Source organism: Mesocricetus auratus, unplaced genomic scaffold (genome assembly GCF_017639785.1).
Source record: "Mesocricetus auratus isolate SY011 unplaced genomic scaffold, BCM_Maur_2.0 Super-Scaffold_100015, whole genome shotgun sequence".
NCBI lineage: Eukaryota > Metazoa > Chordata > Mammalia > Rodentia > Cricetidae > Mesocricetus > Mesocricetus auratus.
Window position 1 is genome coordinate 21204411 of NW_024429198.1, and position 15874 is coordinate 21220284.

Sequence of the window (15874 nt, forward strand, 5' to 3'; positions counted from 1 at the left end):
CCCTCTGTGCTTTTCAAGTGCAGTCTCGTGTGGTTTTTCATCAAGTTGCCCTTTAGCAACTTAGCAGTTCCCGTAGGATGTGGCCGTCACTCGACCTTACTCCCTGCCATTCGACAGTGCTGATTCCCACAAGTCAGTTGTGCTGCTTACTTTTACACGCCACAGTTACTAGGCATTTCCATTCTGCAAGACAGCGTGGCCTTCTTCTTTGAGATACGCACACAAGACATTGGCTTCTCATGCCCCTGACAAAATAAACATGAAGACCCATTTTTCTGCAAAGGGGTCTGTTGTATTTAGAACTGTTTCTGCTGGAGGGGCAATGCAGGGTGTCTTTGAACGTAAGGGAGCATCTCTTAGCTTTTGTTGTGTTTAGTTTGAGGGGGCCAGGATCCTGGAAGCTCAGTGACCACCAAAGCCACCCTGGCTTCATGTCTTGTAAATTTGAACAATGAACTTCACAGGCCTTAAGGGGGGGTGGTTTTAGGAAGAAGTGGTTTACTTTCGGGGGCTTGAGAGAGGAAGAAGGCAGAGCTGTGCAGGAGGGTCCCAGAGCAGGGCGGGCCTTAGCCACACAGCTCTGGAGTAATAGCACCTCACCGAAGGGAGGGTGGGAACAACTGGTCAGTCAAGTTCCTTGGGCTTTAGTATGCTTTCGGGGAAAGAGCTAAGGAAACAGTAAACCCCTTCCTGGCTTCTCAAGCCTCTGGTCATGACAGAACAGAGACATTTTTGGCTTAACCATACCTTTCTTGCCATCTCTGGGCTCCAAGTTATGAGGCTCAGAAAGAAACTGGTCACTTTTCTTTGGGTGTTTTTTTACCTTTAACAACTAGCCAAAATCTACAACCCTTCCTAATAAGTATTCTTTGTGGAAACGGTGGGCAAATACAAACAGGGAAATAAAGTCAGTCCTGATCTCACCATATCTAGACGATGTTGGTTGGAAGCCCAGGAAACTGCTTGGAACAGTAGAAGCAGACAGTAATGAGTCAAGGGTATCAAGGCTCACTGCGTCCGCAGCTAGAGTTCACAGATTTCCTTTCTGGGTTAAACCTTTATGCCAGTGTGGACCAGGTCCTCTAAGGAGGTTGTGCACACAGCAGTCCTGTAAAAGTCCATCCCATCTAGAAGATGAAGCTGCTGAGGCATTCTCGCCAGGAAGCAAAATACAAAGAAACAGCAGTGGGAATTCACCCCAGACTGCCAGGCTCCGCCTACTAGCTATTGCTAACACCTCCTTATGCAACCGAACTTCTGATCTGTATCTTTAAGCACTGGCCTCCCAGTGGGGGATTTCAACCCAACTACACATCTCTTCTTTCTAGTAAAGGCTCTGAATAACGATGCCCTGGACCGGGTATCTTAGTTCACATCAGCTGGGTGCATTTTTCTTCTTTCTAACTTCAGGAGATGAGAATTCTCCTGGACTGCTACTTCTGGTTATTGGGCCATGGAGAACACTCTGTGAATTCCTCAAAAGGAGAACCGTCAGCTTGAGGAAATTCAAAAGCCAGATCACTGTGACACTGAAGAAGAGAGGGTCAGGACACCCAGCAATAGATGTACCTCTCTTACCCCACAGTAGCTTTGTGTGTTCGCTATTGAAATGCCAACAGGGAACAGCAGGCCTCTCGCCCTACTAACAAGACTTCACCATTGTTGACCTTGACTTTGATCACGTGACCTAATAATGTTTGGCAGCTTTCTCTCTGTGCAGTGATGATTTGTCCTTGGTCAGCCCACATGAATGGACCAGAAAGTGTATTCTATCCCCCCTCTGTTTGTTTCTACCAGCATGGGCTTTGGATGCTAGTTTTATGCTTGGGGTTGTATCAAGGCTGTTTTATCGTGTTGCTCATATTCCTGTCCTGGTTGTTGGGAACTCTAGTGGGCTCTAATGCACACTTGGCATGTCCTGTTGTTTTGCTTTCTTGGAGCTTCATTGCTTCCTAGCACTACAGATCTTCCTGGATGGTGATAGTCTTACACATTCCCAGCTCTAGTCCTAGACTGCGTCATTTCCCTAAGGAGCTCTGGGTCCTTTGATTGGATAACAAACAGAAAACCCAAGATCTGGGCACAAGTTGGTCTGCTCGATCTTGAAGGCTCCTTCTTAATTAGATGGCATTGACAACAAACTCTGCAACAGGAAATCCAACCCCACTGCTACCCCAGGGCACAAATCATGCCCGTTGTCAGTACTATGTTAGGTTTTCACTCTGGTTTGGAAAAGTCAATGTCACTAGCCTCTGCAAATATTTGAAGAACACAGCATGCCATGGTCAACCAGAAAGACATGTTCAGAGTTAAGATTCTCCACTAGGTGAACTCGGTAGAATGACCTTCCTAAAATACCCCTTGCACAGTGAGCTCCCAAGCCTTGTTTTCTGAAACAGTGGCTCAATTATCATGCTAGGACATGACCTGCATGGAGGTGTCCTAGCTTTAGCAAACATCCTTCTGTTTCTCACTTGTTTGCATGTCCTTTTCTGGAGAGGGCAGAAAATATTCTCTTGTGGACGACTGTTTGAAAGGCAACACGCCATGTTCTTACTAGAAGCATGAAGTTCCTGCCTTCAGAGACTTCAGGAAGAGGGAAAAGGAGCTCCCCAAATGTAGGGCTTCTCCTGCCCTTGGATGGCCTTTTGCTGAGTGGGGCAATAGCTTTTGGTCTCAATGTTCCTAGACGGGAAAGAGCTAGACCCTGAATGGACATGTGTGGCTGACAACTCTGGGGCATACTCCCTGACTGCCCTCCTTTTAACTGCCCTCCCTGGAGAGCAGATCACTGCCTACAAAGGCTTCAAGGTCCTATGATCCCTGTGGGAAGGCCAGAGGGAGGAATTGCCTGAGTGGCTTGCTGCATGAGTATGCTCTCTCCCTGCTGCATGAGTATGCTCTCTCCCACCGCGCTTCAGACATGCAGTGACACCCTCCTTTGCTTTGTGTGCTGTGACTTAAAAGCCACTTTACAGTGATTTTGCAAAACCCAGAGATTGCAACTTGTGTTTGAGGCGTTGTCTTGTGTTCAGATCATCTCTAGCTACAAAACAAAGTGCACTCATGAGTCTCTGGGAAGTCTGAGTACTGGACAGAATGTGGCCTCTGTGTCACATCCTACCCACTAAGGAAACGGAATGGCTCATTTAGGAAAGATCCAATGCACTGATCCCTGGCAGACCTGAGGAGTGGTTTATAGCTTCACTGCTGTGGGAAATATTTAGGGCCAACCATAAAGCAGCCCTGGAAGAGTGAGGGATTGTTCATATGTTTATGGGATGTGATAGAGACAGACAGGGAGAGAGATTGTCTCCAGCACCATACAGTGCTGTTTGAGGGTTGATATTTGAAATTGCTGCCATGCCTGGGCATGAGTGATATCACACTGTTGGAAGTCAGCAGTGGGGAAAGGGGACAGGCCACTTGTCCATGGTAGTCATGTAAAGTCACCAGTCTCCAAGTTGCTAGATGTGAGGGAGTCGGAATGGGGTGAATCCTTACAGTAAGCAAGCACTGTGACTAAAGGGTTGCACATCTACGCCCATCGCATGTATAAAGTAGAACATTTACAGTGTGTTTACATGTACTGTCTCACTGTGGCCAGCCTAATTCCATGAAACTGAAATTACCCAAGTGTAAATGATGATCTCATGTTCTGAGATTTCAGTCTTCTGTTTTCACATGACTGCAACTCATTTTCTAGTGTATTCAGTTTTATTTTAGACAGGACTTGCTTGGATTTTAGGAAAAGAAAATAAATGTTTGATGGGAATGGCATGCTTTGAACATTACCCTCCAAAGTTACATTGCTACACTTTTAATTTAAAGGCGCTTCTATTAGGCTGTTCCCAGTAACCATGTCTTAGCCCAATGACCCATCCATTCTCTTTCCAACCCTGTCCCCTCTCCTGCTCCTAGAGGCAACCCTATGTATCCTTTGGGTAGACTGTAATTGTAGGGAACTATGATACTATGGGAAATTCTTTTGATGAATTATGATAGCCAAGTCCTAATTATTTTTTAATTTATTTATTTTTCAGTTTAAATTTAGATTAGAAACAAGGTTGCTTCACAAGTCAGTTCCAGGTCCCTCTCCCTTTCCCTCCCCCTCCTCCTGTGCCCTCCCCTCAACCCCCCCCATTATCCCCTCATTTCCCCAGGAAGGGTGAGGCCCTCCATGGGGGTGTCCATAGTCTGTCATTTCATCCAGGGCAGGGCCTAGACCCTCCCCCAAGAGTTCAGGGTGAGAGTGCACCTCACATTGTTGGATGGGAGTCCAAAGTCCGTGTGTATACTTGGGATGAGTACTGATCTGCTGCCCAAGGCTCAGTAGATTACCTAGGCCTCCTCACTGACACCCACATTCAGGGGGGGTCTTGATCAGTCCCATGCTGGATTCCCAGGCTGATGCCTGGGATTCAAGAGTTAACCTTTGTCAGGTCAGCTGTTTCTGAGGGTTAAACCAGCCCAGTCTGGTCATCAGTCCTCCCTCTCTGTTACTGGCCAAGTCCTAATTCTTAAACAGCCATTAATTATAATTTCTCTGCCTTTCTTAAACAGTTAATAATTGTCTTATCATTCTTCTTAGCTGTGTTCTTAACTTTTGTTTGGTTCCACATTCTCTTTTTGTGTAAATCTCTTGGAACACATTCAGACTCAACAGGTCTATGTCTCACTGGTGGTAAAACTTGCTGACCTGTGCACCTGGCACAGCCTGTGCCTCTTTCTCTGGTTTACCTGGCCCCCCCTGCCCCCCCAATGTTCTCATCTGTTTTTCTATTTCTTTCCCTGACTCACCTGATTTGGCCGATCATACCCTAAGAACATTCTGGAAAAGTATTTATGGGAGGTGTAATGGTTAGTATCGGCAACCTGTCAGAATCTAGAATCCCTGAAGACAAACCTCTCCTTAATTCTATGAGGGATTTTCTACATTATTGGTGGAGGTGACAAGACCCACCCTAAATGTGTGGGTGCCATTCCATGGGCTGAGGTGCATGGACATTCGCCTGCTTCCTGACTGGATGAGATCAGCTGCCCCATGCCTTCCCCACAGTGATGGTCTATGCCTTCAGACAGAACTGAAATAAGCCTGCCCTTCAGTTGCTCTCCAGTATTTTTCCAGAGCTAAGACAAGTAGCTAATACAGAAGGTAACTGTTGTGAGGTCTTGAGTGGTGAAGGTCTTTCTCTTAAAGACTGCTCAGTCACAGTTTGGTTGAGAGTTCTAGGAGAGAAATCACCTTCCCTTGAAGCCTATCCCTGTAGGTCTCCTAGCTGTCAGCACTGCAAGCCTTGCTGCTCTGTCCCCAACACTGTTGCTGGTGTACCCTGCTGGGTCTTTCCCCATCCACTTTGTCTCCCAAAGGTGGTTCCTTTCAGTCTTGAAATTCCTCTTTCAGCTCTGAAAGGTTCACTCTTCCCTCTCTGTGGAACTCCTGGTATCTGAATATTAGACTTGTTTTATTTTATAAAAGAAAAAGAAAACTAGTCTCATTCTAACTTTATCCTATTTGGGAGTCTCTGTGTAACAGTTCTGACTGTTGTGGAACTCACTGTGTAAACCAGGCTGGCCTTGAACTCACAGAGATCTGCCTGCCTCTGCCTCCTGAGTGCTGGGATTAAAGGCGTGAGTCACCACTGCCTGGCCTTCCTTTATTCTTGAGTTCTGTCTTTGTGGCAGGCTGCATGTTCAGCTGATGCCCTTTTTGTTTCTATGTTCATCCTCCTAATCTTTCACTTTTTTGAAAAAAGATTTATTAGTTACACAGCATTCTGTCTGCATGCATGTCTGCATGTCAGAAGAGGGCACCAGATCTCATTACAGGTGGTTGTGAGCTACCATGTGTTTGCTGGGAATTGAACTCAGGACCTCTAGAAGACCAGCTAGTGTTCCTAATCACTGAGCTATCTCTCCAGCCCATCTTGGCTCACTCTTGTTGCATGAATGTTTTTTTTCTAGAACATTTCCATTCTGTTCTCGATTCATGGATACAGTCTCTTCACCCATCTCTTGGAGAATGTCAGTGTGACAGAGAGGGTTTTCCTTATCTTCTCTTTCTCTCTTTCTTCCTTTTTTCTTTCTTTCTTTCCTCTCTCTTTGTCTCTCTCTCTCTATGTCTCTCTCTTTCTGTATTGTCTTTTCTTTTTGTTTTGACCTTGAGGCTAATTACCAAATACCGGGGACCCCTGGTTGTGTGTTCATGTTTATAAGTGGGGTCCTGACACCTGCTTGAAAGCTGTGAATGTGAACACAGAGCTGAGATGTCACCTGTGTGAGCCTCATTGGTGAGACCACTTATTTGAGAGCCTGAAACCTTCAAGAACTGCAGGTCTTTCTTAGGCTAGTGAGGAACTGCTCCAGTCTCCTGCCTGTGGGACTCAACTGCTTTCTGCCAGCTGAGGAAAAGGCAGGCCTATCCAACATGTCCACTGCCTGGAGTCCCCAGAACTGTGCCCTCAGCCATACCCAGAGACTAACTTGCTCATCCCAAGCCATCCAGGACAGTGTATGAACTGCTTACTGCTGATTTTAGCCAGCCTCCCCTGGACCATGCTTTTCCACCTCTCAATCTGAGGAGAAGGGAAGTGAGTCGTGCATTTCTGTCAGATTGCGGTTCCATTTTCTGGAGTCTGCTGACCTTTCATGCTTGCCCATCTGCTTTCCCAGTGGTCCAGCTTTTGGATGCTGTTCCTTCCCTTACCCTCATAACATTAAAAACTGTCAGGCTACAGGTGAATCTACGTGTTATGTGGCAGAGACCATCCGAAGGCTTTCAGGTCACACTCCAGCAGATTGCTAAGGCTGTAAAAAGTATTAATGGACATGTCCGCCCAGAACTGACTGAGTCATGGACGACCCTGGCTAAGCCTCACTGAAAGCCAGATGGTCTCCTTTCTTAGTCCAGTTACCCATTCAGATATCATCTAGAGTGGATATGCCGCACTGCTATCCCTATGGGGCAAGGGCAGCAAATGGACCAGCGCTCCCCACTGGCAGGTGAGACCAAGGCAGGAATGTGTAGCTGCAAGCCTGGGGTGCCAACCAGATGCCCAATGAGCAAGTTCGCCATCTTCCAGAACTCTTAGGCACCACATGGTACCTGACATTTTCATTTCACTTGTTTATGCCTTTTCCTCACAACATTGTTCACTGTTGTTCTGTCCCACCCTCCAGCTCTGTTTTGTAATGTTCTGGACCCCCAACGTCTCTGAGAAGATTCTGATAGACATCATTGGAGTAGACTTCGCCTTTGCAGAACTCTGTGTCATTCCTCTGCGTATCTTCTCCTTCTTCCCGGTACCAGGTAAGGAGCAGAGAATGCACATTCTCAGGGTAGAATTTGTGGAAGACAGTTGGCCTGTCGTCCATCTTAATTATTGGAATTTCTCAAATCTGTGTGTCAATTACAGTCCATAGAACATAGGCCAGAAAGTCAGTTTTATAGTAGGATGATTTTCAGGGTTAAGTGAGAAATAAAAAGTGAGCTTACTGCTAAAATCTGAAGATGAACTTAGAAGACGACATTTAGAAAAGACAAGATCCAAATGGCTCATGGCCAAAAATGATGTCAAACCACACATGAGGGAAGCCGACTCAGTATCGTGAGGATGCATGAGATGCTGCGGGAGAAAAGCAGGCTGTGGGGTGGGGGATCAGGAAGCAGCCATTGCTATCTCGGGTGTTTACCTGTGCTCCTCAAGTGTGCGCCATCTCTAGAGGGAGTCTACTAACCTCTAACAGGGCTGCCTATGAGAAGAAAGCAAGGCCTCAGGAATCGATTACTTAGAGGAAGACCTTTGTACATTTGCTTCTGGTCTTTTAAACTCCATACTGAATGCATGGCAACTAGTCAAAATATATACAAAGCTGCAAATGTAACTATTTGCTGGGTTTAATCCACAACAGAAGAATTTTTTTCTTTATGCTTAATGTTTTGCCCTATTTTAGTTTGTTTTTATTTTAGCTTATTAGTAGGAAGAGGAGGAGGAGGAGAATATGGATTTGGGTAGGTGAAGATCTAGGAGGAGTTGAGAGAGAAGAAACCATAATCAGAAGTATGGGGATGGTGGGGGTGAGGAATCCATTTCAAAAAAAAAAAAGATGAGCAGGGCCAACGGCATGCCTTCTAGCCCCAAGCTGGGCAACAAGCAGCCCCTGCTGAGGCCTCTGGAGTTCAGTTCTTAAGGCTGTGACATTCTGAGCTGGGGCAGGAGTGAAGGAATTGACAAAAGACCACTTGGGGCTAATGTGGTCTGTGTTGGGTAAAGGCTGGGTGAGTGAGCTTTAGGAAGTTGATGGCAGCTGGAAAAGGCTACACTTGGAGATCCAGACATCTGCAGTCATGTTCCCTAGCGATGATTTGGAAGGGGCTGGAGACAGGAGCACAGCAGGAACCAGGTGGTCTCCTGGGTGGGAGCTCTTCTTGGTTGCCTTTTGTCTCAACTCTGGTGCCTTCCTGTAAGACAAAAAGCTCAGCAGCCCTCAGGCCACGGTGGCTCCTGGCAGTGTTATGTTTGGGTCATCAGATCAGCACACGCTATGACTCTTCTCCTCTCCCTTGGGCAAACTGAAGCAGAGCTGTCTTTGCCCTAAGAGAAGAAAATGAACCTGGTCTATATTTCATTTTTACCCCCGGGGAAGGCAGAGTGCACTGTTAGGCCAAGACGACAGCAGGGCTGTCAATGAAGCTCGGTGGTAGAGTGCTTGCCTAGTGTGTTGACACCCTGGGTTCAACCCTCAGGAAAAGAAAAGAAAGTGGCAGGGTCTTCATCAGACAGATGAGTCCGGGAAGTAAGAGTTCCAGAGAGTAAGCGTACCTACTCCAGGAGGCTTTGCTGGCATTGCCCAGAGGGGGTCAGGGTGCTTCCTACCAACCAGGGCAAAGGTCTGTGCTCTGCCCCTTCCAGCTGTGCATGTGCTGCCCACCTGTGCCTTCCTTCGCATTCATCTGGATGCCCAGGAGGGGTGTGGGAAATGTGAGCAGTGACGGAGGGGAGAAAGGATGGCTGAGGGTGGGATGGTCATGGCTGGCCCAAGACGACGCAGCAGGAAATGGACAAGGTCATTCTCATTCCTCCACTGCTCCCATCCCCTTTGTTCTCTCAGACCAGACACTAGAAGGGTGGCAGCTTCTGTCTTTCTGCTCACCCAGCACTGGTGTTGCCTCTTTTCCTGAAGCTTTCCCTCTAGGGGAGGGTGGTCAGAGCTAGACTGGGGCAAGAGGAGCAGGACTGGGCAAAGCCATCCTGGGAGGAGCCTACAACAGTGACCCCGGTGCAGCAAGGCAGCGGCCTACAGCTGGCCACCTAGACACAGGACTGAGGAGACAGGAAGTAGGGACCAGAACCACAGGAAGACGAGCGAGCAGCCCTGAGTCACAGCAGCTGGGGGTTCCTGCCAACCGATAGTCTTCTATTAGAGTTGCTGTCCTGGGCCTGCAGCAGAGGATGGGATGAAGCAAGCCACACAGCTGACAAGTGCTCTCCTCCACAGTGACCGTGAGGGCGCATCTCACTGGATGGTTGATGACACTTAAGAAAACCTTTGTCCTGGCGCCCAGCTCTGTGCTGCGGATCATCGTCCTCATCACCAGCCTCGTGGTCCTGCCTTACCTGGGGTATGTGTTTGTGCCATTTGGCATAGATATGTGGCAGGAGTCCTTTGTCACTGAAGTATTCTGTCTAGAGGATTAAAATCTGTATAATCAACTGAAACCCCAAGCATATTAGAGCTAGAAATTGAGGATGCTTGTCTGCCAGTACCAGTGAGCCTTGAGAGCCACGCTAGCCTCACACAGGTGATGTTCAGGGCTCACTTCCTGTGGTGAAGAATGTGAAAATCAATGGGAGAGGACAGACCCTGCCCTCAGAACTCCTGATCTCTAGTCAGGGGGACACAGGCTGGTCACTAGGGTGAGATGATACCAACGGAATGGAAGCCTGACAGCTCAGCCCCTAGTCACACAGGCCAACCACAAGGGTGGGTGGTTGGTAGGTTCTGTCCTGAGCCCAGTTGGATGCAGCATAGATACCAGTGCTCTGTCCCTCACTGGTCTATAGTATTCCTGGTTTACACAGGACCAGTTGAGTTTGTCATTGACTTGATTATGTCATGACTTGGTTTTAACAAAATATCTTTGTGTTCTCATATCCAGGGTTCATGGAGCCACACTAGGTGTGGGCTCCCTTCTAGCAGGGTTCGTGGGAGAATCTACCATGGTTGCCATTGCAGCCTGCTATGTCTATCGGAAACAGGTGAGAAACTATGGTAACGGTTGTGGGGACGATCAGGACCTCTCTCTGCCTTCACAAATAGTTTCCCTCATCAACTGTAAGTCAGGAAGTCTGTTCTAATCCCGCTGAGCTACCTCACCACTTCCACACCACACCACTCTGTTCTATAGACCCTCAACCTGAAAGCACAGAGCTAGTCTGTCCTGAAGGCAGGGTTTTCAAAGTTCAGGGGGTATATTTCTTTCCTCAGATCCCAGAGAACTCGTGTGAAGTTCCTGAGAGTTCTCTGGGACCTGAAGGCCCAGATGAATGACCAGGGAGTGGATACAGACAGAGGTGAAAGGAGCCCAAGGCAGATCCCAGCATGTCTATGCTTTCAGGCTGAGGGTTACAAAGGAACCAATACAACTGGGAAGAAGAGCCTCGGTAAGCAGTGAGGAGAGCCCAGGGAGGGGTGGTGGAATCATTGTGAAGGGTGAACTTGAGAGGACAAGGACATTGATGACCCTGCCCGTGTGCCTTGGGAGTCAGGAGAAAGGGGTAGAAGTGTTAAAGGCTGTAAGTGGAGACAACTCTTTTGAGTTGTTTTGCTCTGAAGAGGAGAGGCCTATAAATGTGAATTTCAGAAGACCAGTTAAGATGGGGTGACGTCAGTGACGTGCTTGCTTTGGGAACTGACCCAATGAATGGGGTACTAGAGGAAGAGGGGACAGCACAGCCGATCAGCCAAGTGCATACCAAAGAGGGTGGCAGCAAAGTGGAAATCCCCACTAAGTTTGGGGGACAGTCATGGAGTTCTGGCTGCTTTTGCTTGGGTCAGTTAAGTAAAAAACCAAGTTGCCCCTGAGAAAGGGCCACAGTGAAGGCCGGAAGACAGAGAAGGGTGTGTGGAAGCCTGAGTTAGCCGGGAGAGTCAAGAGTGAATGGCTCAGGAAGCAGGCTGGAAGACCCTGCCACAGAACAGCTCCCTGCAGTAGGCATTGCAGCACAGGACTTCTTGTGGCCCCCAGCCACGTTGGCATTTCCAGCTGAGATTGGAGATTTGGGCCTGACTGAGGTCAGAGTTTATCTGACATATAGGACTCAAGAATGTGGTTGTAATTGCTGAGCATTCCAATTAAACTAGAAGGGAAGGGTGAGAACACAGAAGGCTGAACCACAGGGCAGTGCAGTGATGGGAGCCAGGCTCTGAGAAGAAAGTGCTGGAAGAGGCTGAGGTAGAAGCCAGTCTTCTCATTTTGATCTGTGGCTCAGAGCTTTGCAGACACAGGTCTGTATGGACCCAGAATGGCTGAGTGGCGACCGACTGCTAAGATGGCACATTCTGCAAGGAAGACACAGCATGGCCGTGAGGCCACCGGGAATCAGGGTGTGCAGTGAGGACAGAGTGAACCTAGAGCTGTCACAGGGGACAAAGCAATGGCAAATGAGGGGACTAGTCTAGAGCATAAGGTTTCAAAGCGTGGGGCTATAGCAGGACATAGGAAACGCAAAGCCTCCATCTGAAAGAGCTGCAGGGAGCTGGAGTCCAAGGCTACATGCCAAAGAATGACAACAAGGAGGACAGGGTCCCTCAGAGTACCTAGTGCCAGACACAATGTTGAACTATTCATCCTGGATCAGGATGCCTCAACCACAGAGGGGACACCCCGCTCGCAGTGCTGCTGTGGTGTGCCCTGTCTCCAGACCCACTCTGATGTGTGTCTTCTTTTATCTAGAAAAAGAACATGGAGAATGAGTCGGCCACAGAGGGGGAAGACTCAGCAATGACCGACATGCCTCCAACAGAGGAGGTGACAGACATCGTAGAAATGAGGGAGGAAAATGAGTAAGCACAGGCCGCCAGGGGCACTGCAGGGACAGTCAAGACACAGCAGCATCTCTTTCCTCCTCCTCCCATCAAGTTGTCTTCTGATTCTTAATTTGTATTATTTTGGTTATGAAAGAGGCCTTGATTTAAAGGTTTCGTATAAATTCTCTAGCATACTGGGTATGCTCACAGATGTGGGGACCTAAAGAAAGGTCTTTACTGTCACTTTGTAAACAGAGTCGCTGACTTCATGCCCCTGCTTCATAAAAACCCAAATGATAGAGCCACTTCCTGGTCAATGTTTCTACTCCCTTGGACAATCTCCACTCTGGAACCAAAGGACTTGGGCTGTGCCACTGTCTCTCGGGCCAGACTCTTTCCTGTCTGTGTTTGCCTCTTAAGAATAACAGGTTGAAGATCGGCCTCTTTTGACTTGCTTGCCAATACTGTGGCTATAACAGAGTGACCTGGTGCCCATCACATCCCCTCCCACTTTGGAGCCATGAACTATCTAGCACACACACTGGCGGGCCACAGGCCGCAGCCCAGAGTTTCCCTGCTCCCAGAGGAAGAGCACACCAGGCCAACAGAATGGGAATTTAATCTCCTGTAGAAACTGGATCAGAGTTGCAAATTGACTTGATCATCAGCATCTCACATTGTTTTCCTGGTTTCACTGAGTTGCTGCATCCCCAGTGTAGATACATGAGCTGACTTTGCAGAGCTGTCACAGAGTGCCACTCCAAATGTCAGCGTCCTTCAGCATGACTTTCCCCGAAGGCTTGCTTTTCACTCGCCTTCCCTGCAGATGGCACTAGAGCGACAGAAGTGGAGCGGTCTAAGTGTCCGTTTCGTTTTTCACAGTGAGCAGAGCTTTAAGTCGTAATCTAGCGTTCTAATGCCAGGTTCCTGTCTCGTAACTTCTGATGTAGAGGTGTTACCTGTCTCTGCTGTCAGTAGTCACAGCTCTGCAGGACAGGTAACTGTATTATGGTACTCCCCTCCTCACCATAAAGCAAGACATTTTATAAACAAGTATCAAAGTCACTATGTGATACCCCTGAAATAATGCGTTGGAAATCCATTTTAGTGCAGTATATTTTTCTAAGTTTTGGAAAGCGGGTTTTTTCCTTTAAAAAAATTATGGGTACAGTTCACTAAATTCCTGATTTAGTCAAAATAACTAGACTGAAAGAACCTAAACAAAACAAATATTTTAAAGATATAAATATATGCTGTATATGTTATGTAATTTATTTTAGGCTATAATACATTTCCTATTTTCGCATTTTCAATAAAATGTCTCTAATACAATTCAGTGATTGCCTACGTGCTCCACATACCTACAGCTCACTCATGTACCAGTACCTGTTATACGTTACAGAGTTTTACCAAGTCCTTTGTGTATGAATGTAAGGGCCTGAAGATGCCAAGGAAACAGTTTTTCATGATGGGCAACCTATGAAGAAAATGGGCCACTTGTGCAGACAAGTAAAGGTTGGAAGGGCAAAGGAAGCAGACAGCAGGCCTCTCGTGTTTAGTTTCTCATTGTGTAGTTCTCATCTTAAGACTGTAAGAGCAAAGGTTGGCTGCCAGCTACACAGGCTTGCATTCCCATTTCTGGATACCCAATGTCCTTCCGATGTGCCCACCATGGGAACAAGTCCTATGTGCTTCTGTAACTGCTTGTGGGTGATTTCAGGGGCAGATCTGAACAGATAACTTAAAGTCTTAACTGTATTGGCTTTTTAAAGTACATGACTAGAAAATTAAACAGCAGTATTTTTTAACGTGTGTGGCTATTTTCATGCTTCTGGGGTTGGAGCTCAAGTATCAAATTGTAAAAGCAAAACCCTTTCCCTCTGAATTCAAGAAAACAAGCTAGTGACTCTCCATTGTGCAGTTAGAGCACGCAGTTTGAAGTTCAGAGCCACCTTACCTGATCAAGATGAAGCTGTAGCAGAGTTCCTGAGAACCTAGGATGTAGGCCCAGGCCCCGGCCTTGGCAGTGGAGCTACAGTTTCGCAGGGTTTGTTCAGACCTTCACCTTGCAGGGCAGGCTTCACCACACGCTGCCTTCTTTGGGCCTATTTTGTCACGTGACATCCTAAAGCAGAACTCTGAGCTGTCATACTACATTCAAACCAAGAACTCCGTCACCTGGACTTGGGCAGGGTCACGTGCAGTCCTCCTACTTCACCAGGCTGGTGGTGTTTTTAAATACTTTGCCCAGCTGACAAACAGAAAAGGGCCATGCTGTGAAATCCTCCAGTCAAGGGCTTCAGGAAGATCAGGTATGACTTTTCTGAAGGTCAAACGACTATAGACTATTACAACCTAACCTCGAAAGGGCCTGAGGCAGGTTTTCATCTTAATATTGAGAAGTCACTTGAAACAGCCCAAATGAAGCCTTTCTAGAGTGAGGATTTTTTCCGAAGAAGCAGGGAGGACTGTTTTTCTGAGGGGCCACAGGAGGTCATTCTAAGTGCACATAGGCCATTTGCTCTGCCCTTGTTTACTGGGTCCTGGCACACAGGACACCTCTAAGGCACCCACCGGGAACTCATTAAACGGGATTGCCATGAGTCATGAGAGGACAAAGCCTACACTGCAGGCTGGGAGTGTTGAGAGGCTTGTGGCTGGCAGGAAACTCACCACCACCTAGGACTCGGCCACTGGAGGCCACTTGTTTGCATCTGTGGGTAAAGGCCAGTCAGTCACCCCTTGCTGCCTGTGTGGGGATTCTCTTGCATCAAAAGTCCTCCTGTCCCATTTGGGGCCATCCGATTTTTGGCATCTGCTGATGGTTTGATTTGGAAGTGTTCGTGGAGGGCCTCAGAAATAAAACACGGTATTGGTTTAAGATGTGTCAGGAGTAGTAGTTCCACTGACTCGAGGTGCACCCTTGTAATGCAGCCCCCTCCTGGATCTGACAGTCTTGAGACAATTACACACCTCGACCATGGGAAAGAGTACTCCGTTTTGACTTTAAACTGAGTGTGGGTGTGGGATGCCTGCTCTGGAGATGAAACCCCAGGCCACACAGACACGCCTCCACTAGCTACACTTGTAACTATTGTTTTCTTCTGAAATAAGCAGAGAAAGGTAAAGGAACTCTCTCTTCTAAATTCAGCAGCTTTCTCCCCAAACTGAGAGTGAGATAATGTGTTACAAAATAGGAAATATAAATATTCTTATAATTACTTATTTTTAGGGTTGGTTTTGTTCTTTTTGTTTTTGAGATAAGTTCCCTCTACATAGACCTGACTGTCCTGGAACTCATATGTAGACCAGGCTGACCTCGTACTCAAGAGCTTCTCCTGCCTCTGCTTTCTGAATGCTGGGATTAAAGGGGTGCACCACCACATCTGACCTCTTGTCATTAAATTATGTTACCTTGAAAAATGGTTTTGGGTACTGATTTTTTTCCTGCTTCAGTAACGGTTTAGACAGAGTGTGACCGGAACATTATGTGCTGGTCTGTGATGACCAGCCAGGTGTCAGGCCTAGGGTATTGCAAGAGAGCTAACTGCCAAACTTAGAATGAAACCAGCCCAGCATCAGGAGAGGGGTCTGCATGTTCTCAGTGCTGCCCATGCTTTTATAACCAATATAATGCTGTCTCTGGTAGGACCTGGGAAGGCGAAGTGACTTTTATCTGTGCAAACCCAGTGGTTTCTTCTGCCTTCCCACACAAGCCCTATGCAAGGTTCTTTTATAAAAAGCATTTGAAGCATCAAAAAGCATGGTTTTGAGCAATGTATTTGGAAACCATGAGATACTTCTCTGTGTGGTTATTCTGAGCCTCTATTTTTGTCATTTGAAG

The 15874-nt window shown here is 47.3% G+C and overlaps 1 protein-coding gene across 1 annotated transcript in view; it reads left to right on the top strand.

Annotated features, from left to right (window-relative positions):
* Ankh (ANKH inorganic pyrophosphate transport regulator) overlaps positions 1–13838 on the top strand; it is a 133564-nt gene extending 119726 nt beyond the window's left edge. Inside the window, exons 9-12 of the mRNA XM_040757671.1 lie at positions 7180–7309; positions 9499–9622; positions 10160–10259; positions 11957–13838. Coding sequence (XP_040613605.1) covers positions 7180–7309; positions 9499–9622; positions 10160–10259; positions 11957–12070 — 468 coding nt within the window. The 3' untranslated portion in view covers positions 12071–13838. The remainder of the gene's footprint in view (positions 1–7179; positions 7310–9498; positions 9623–10159; positions 10260–11956) is intronic.
* The last annotated feature ends 2036 nt before the right edge of the window (positions 13839–15874 follow it).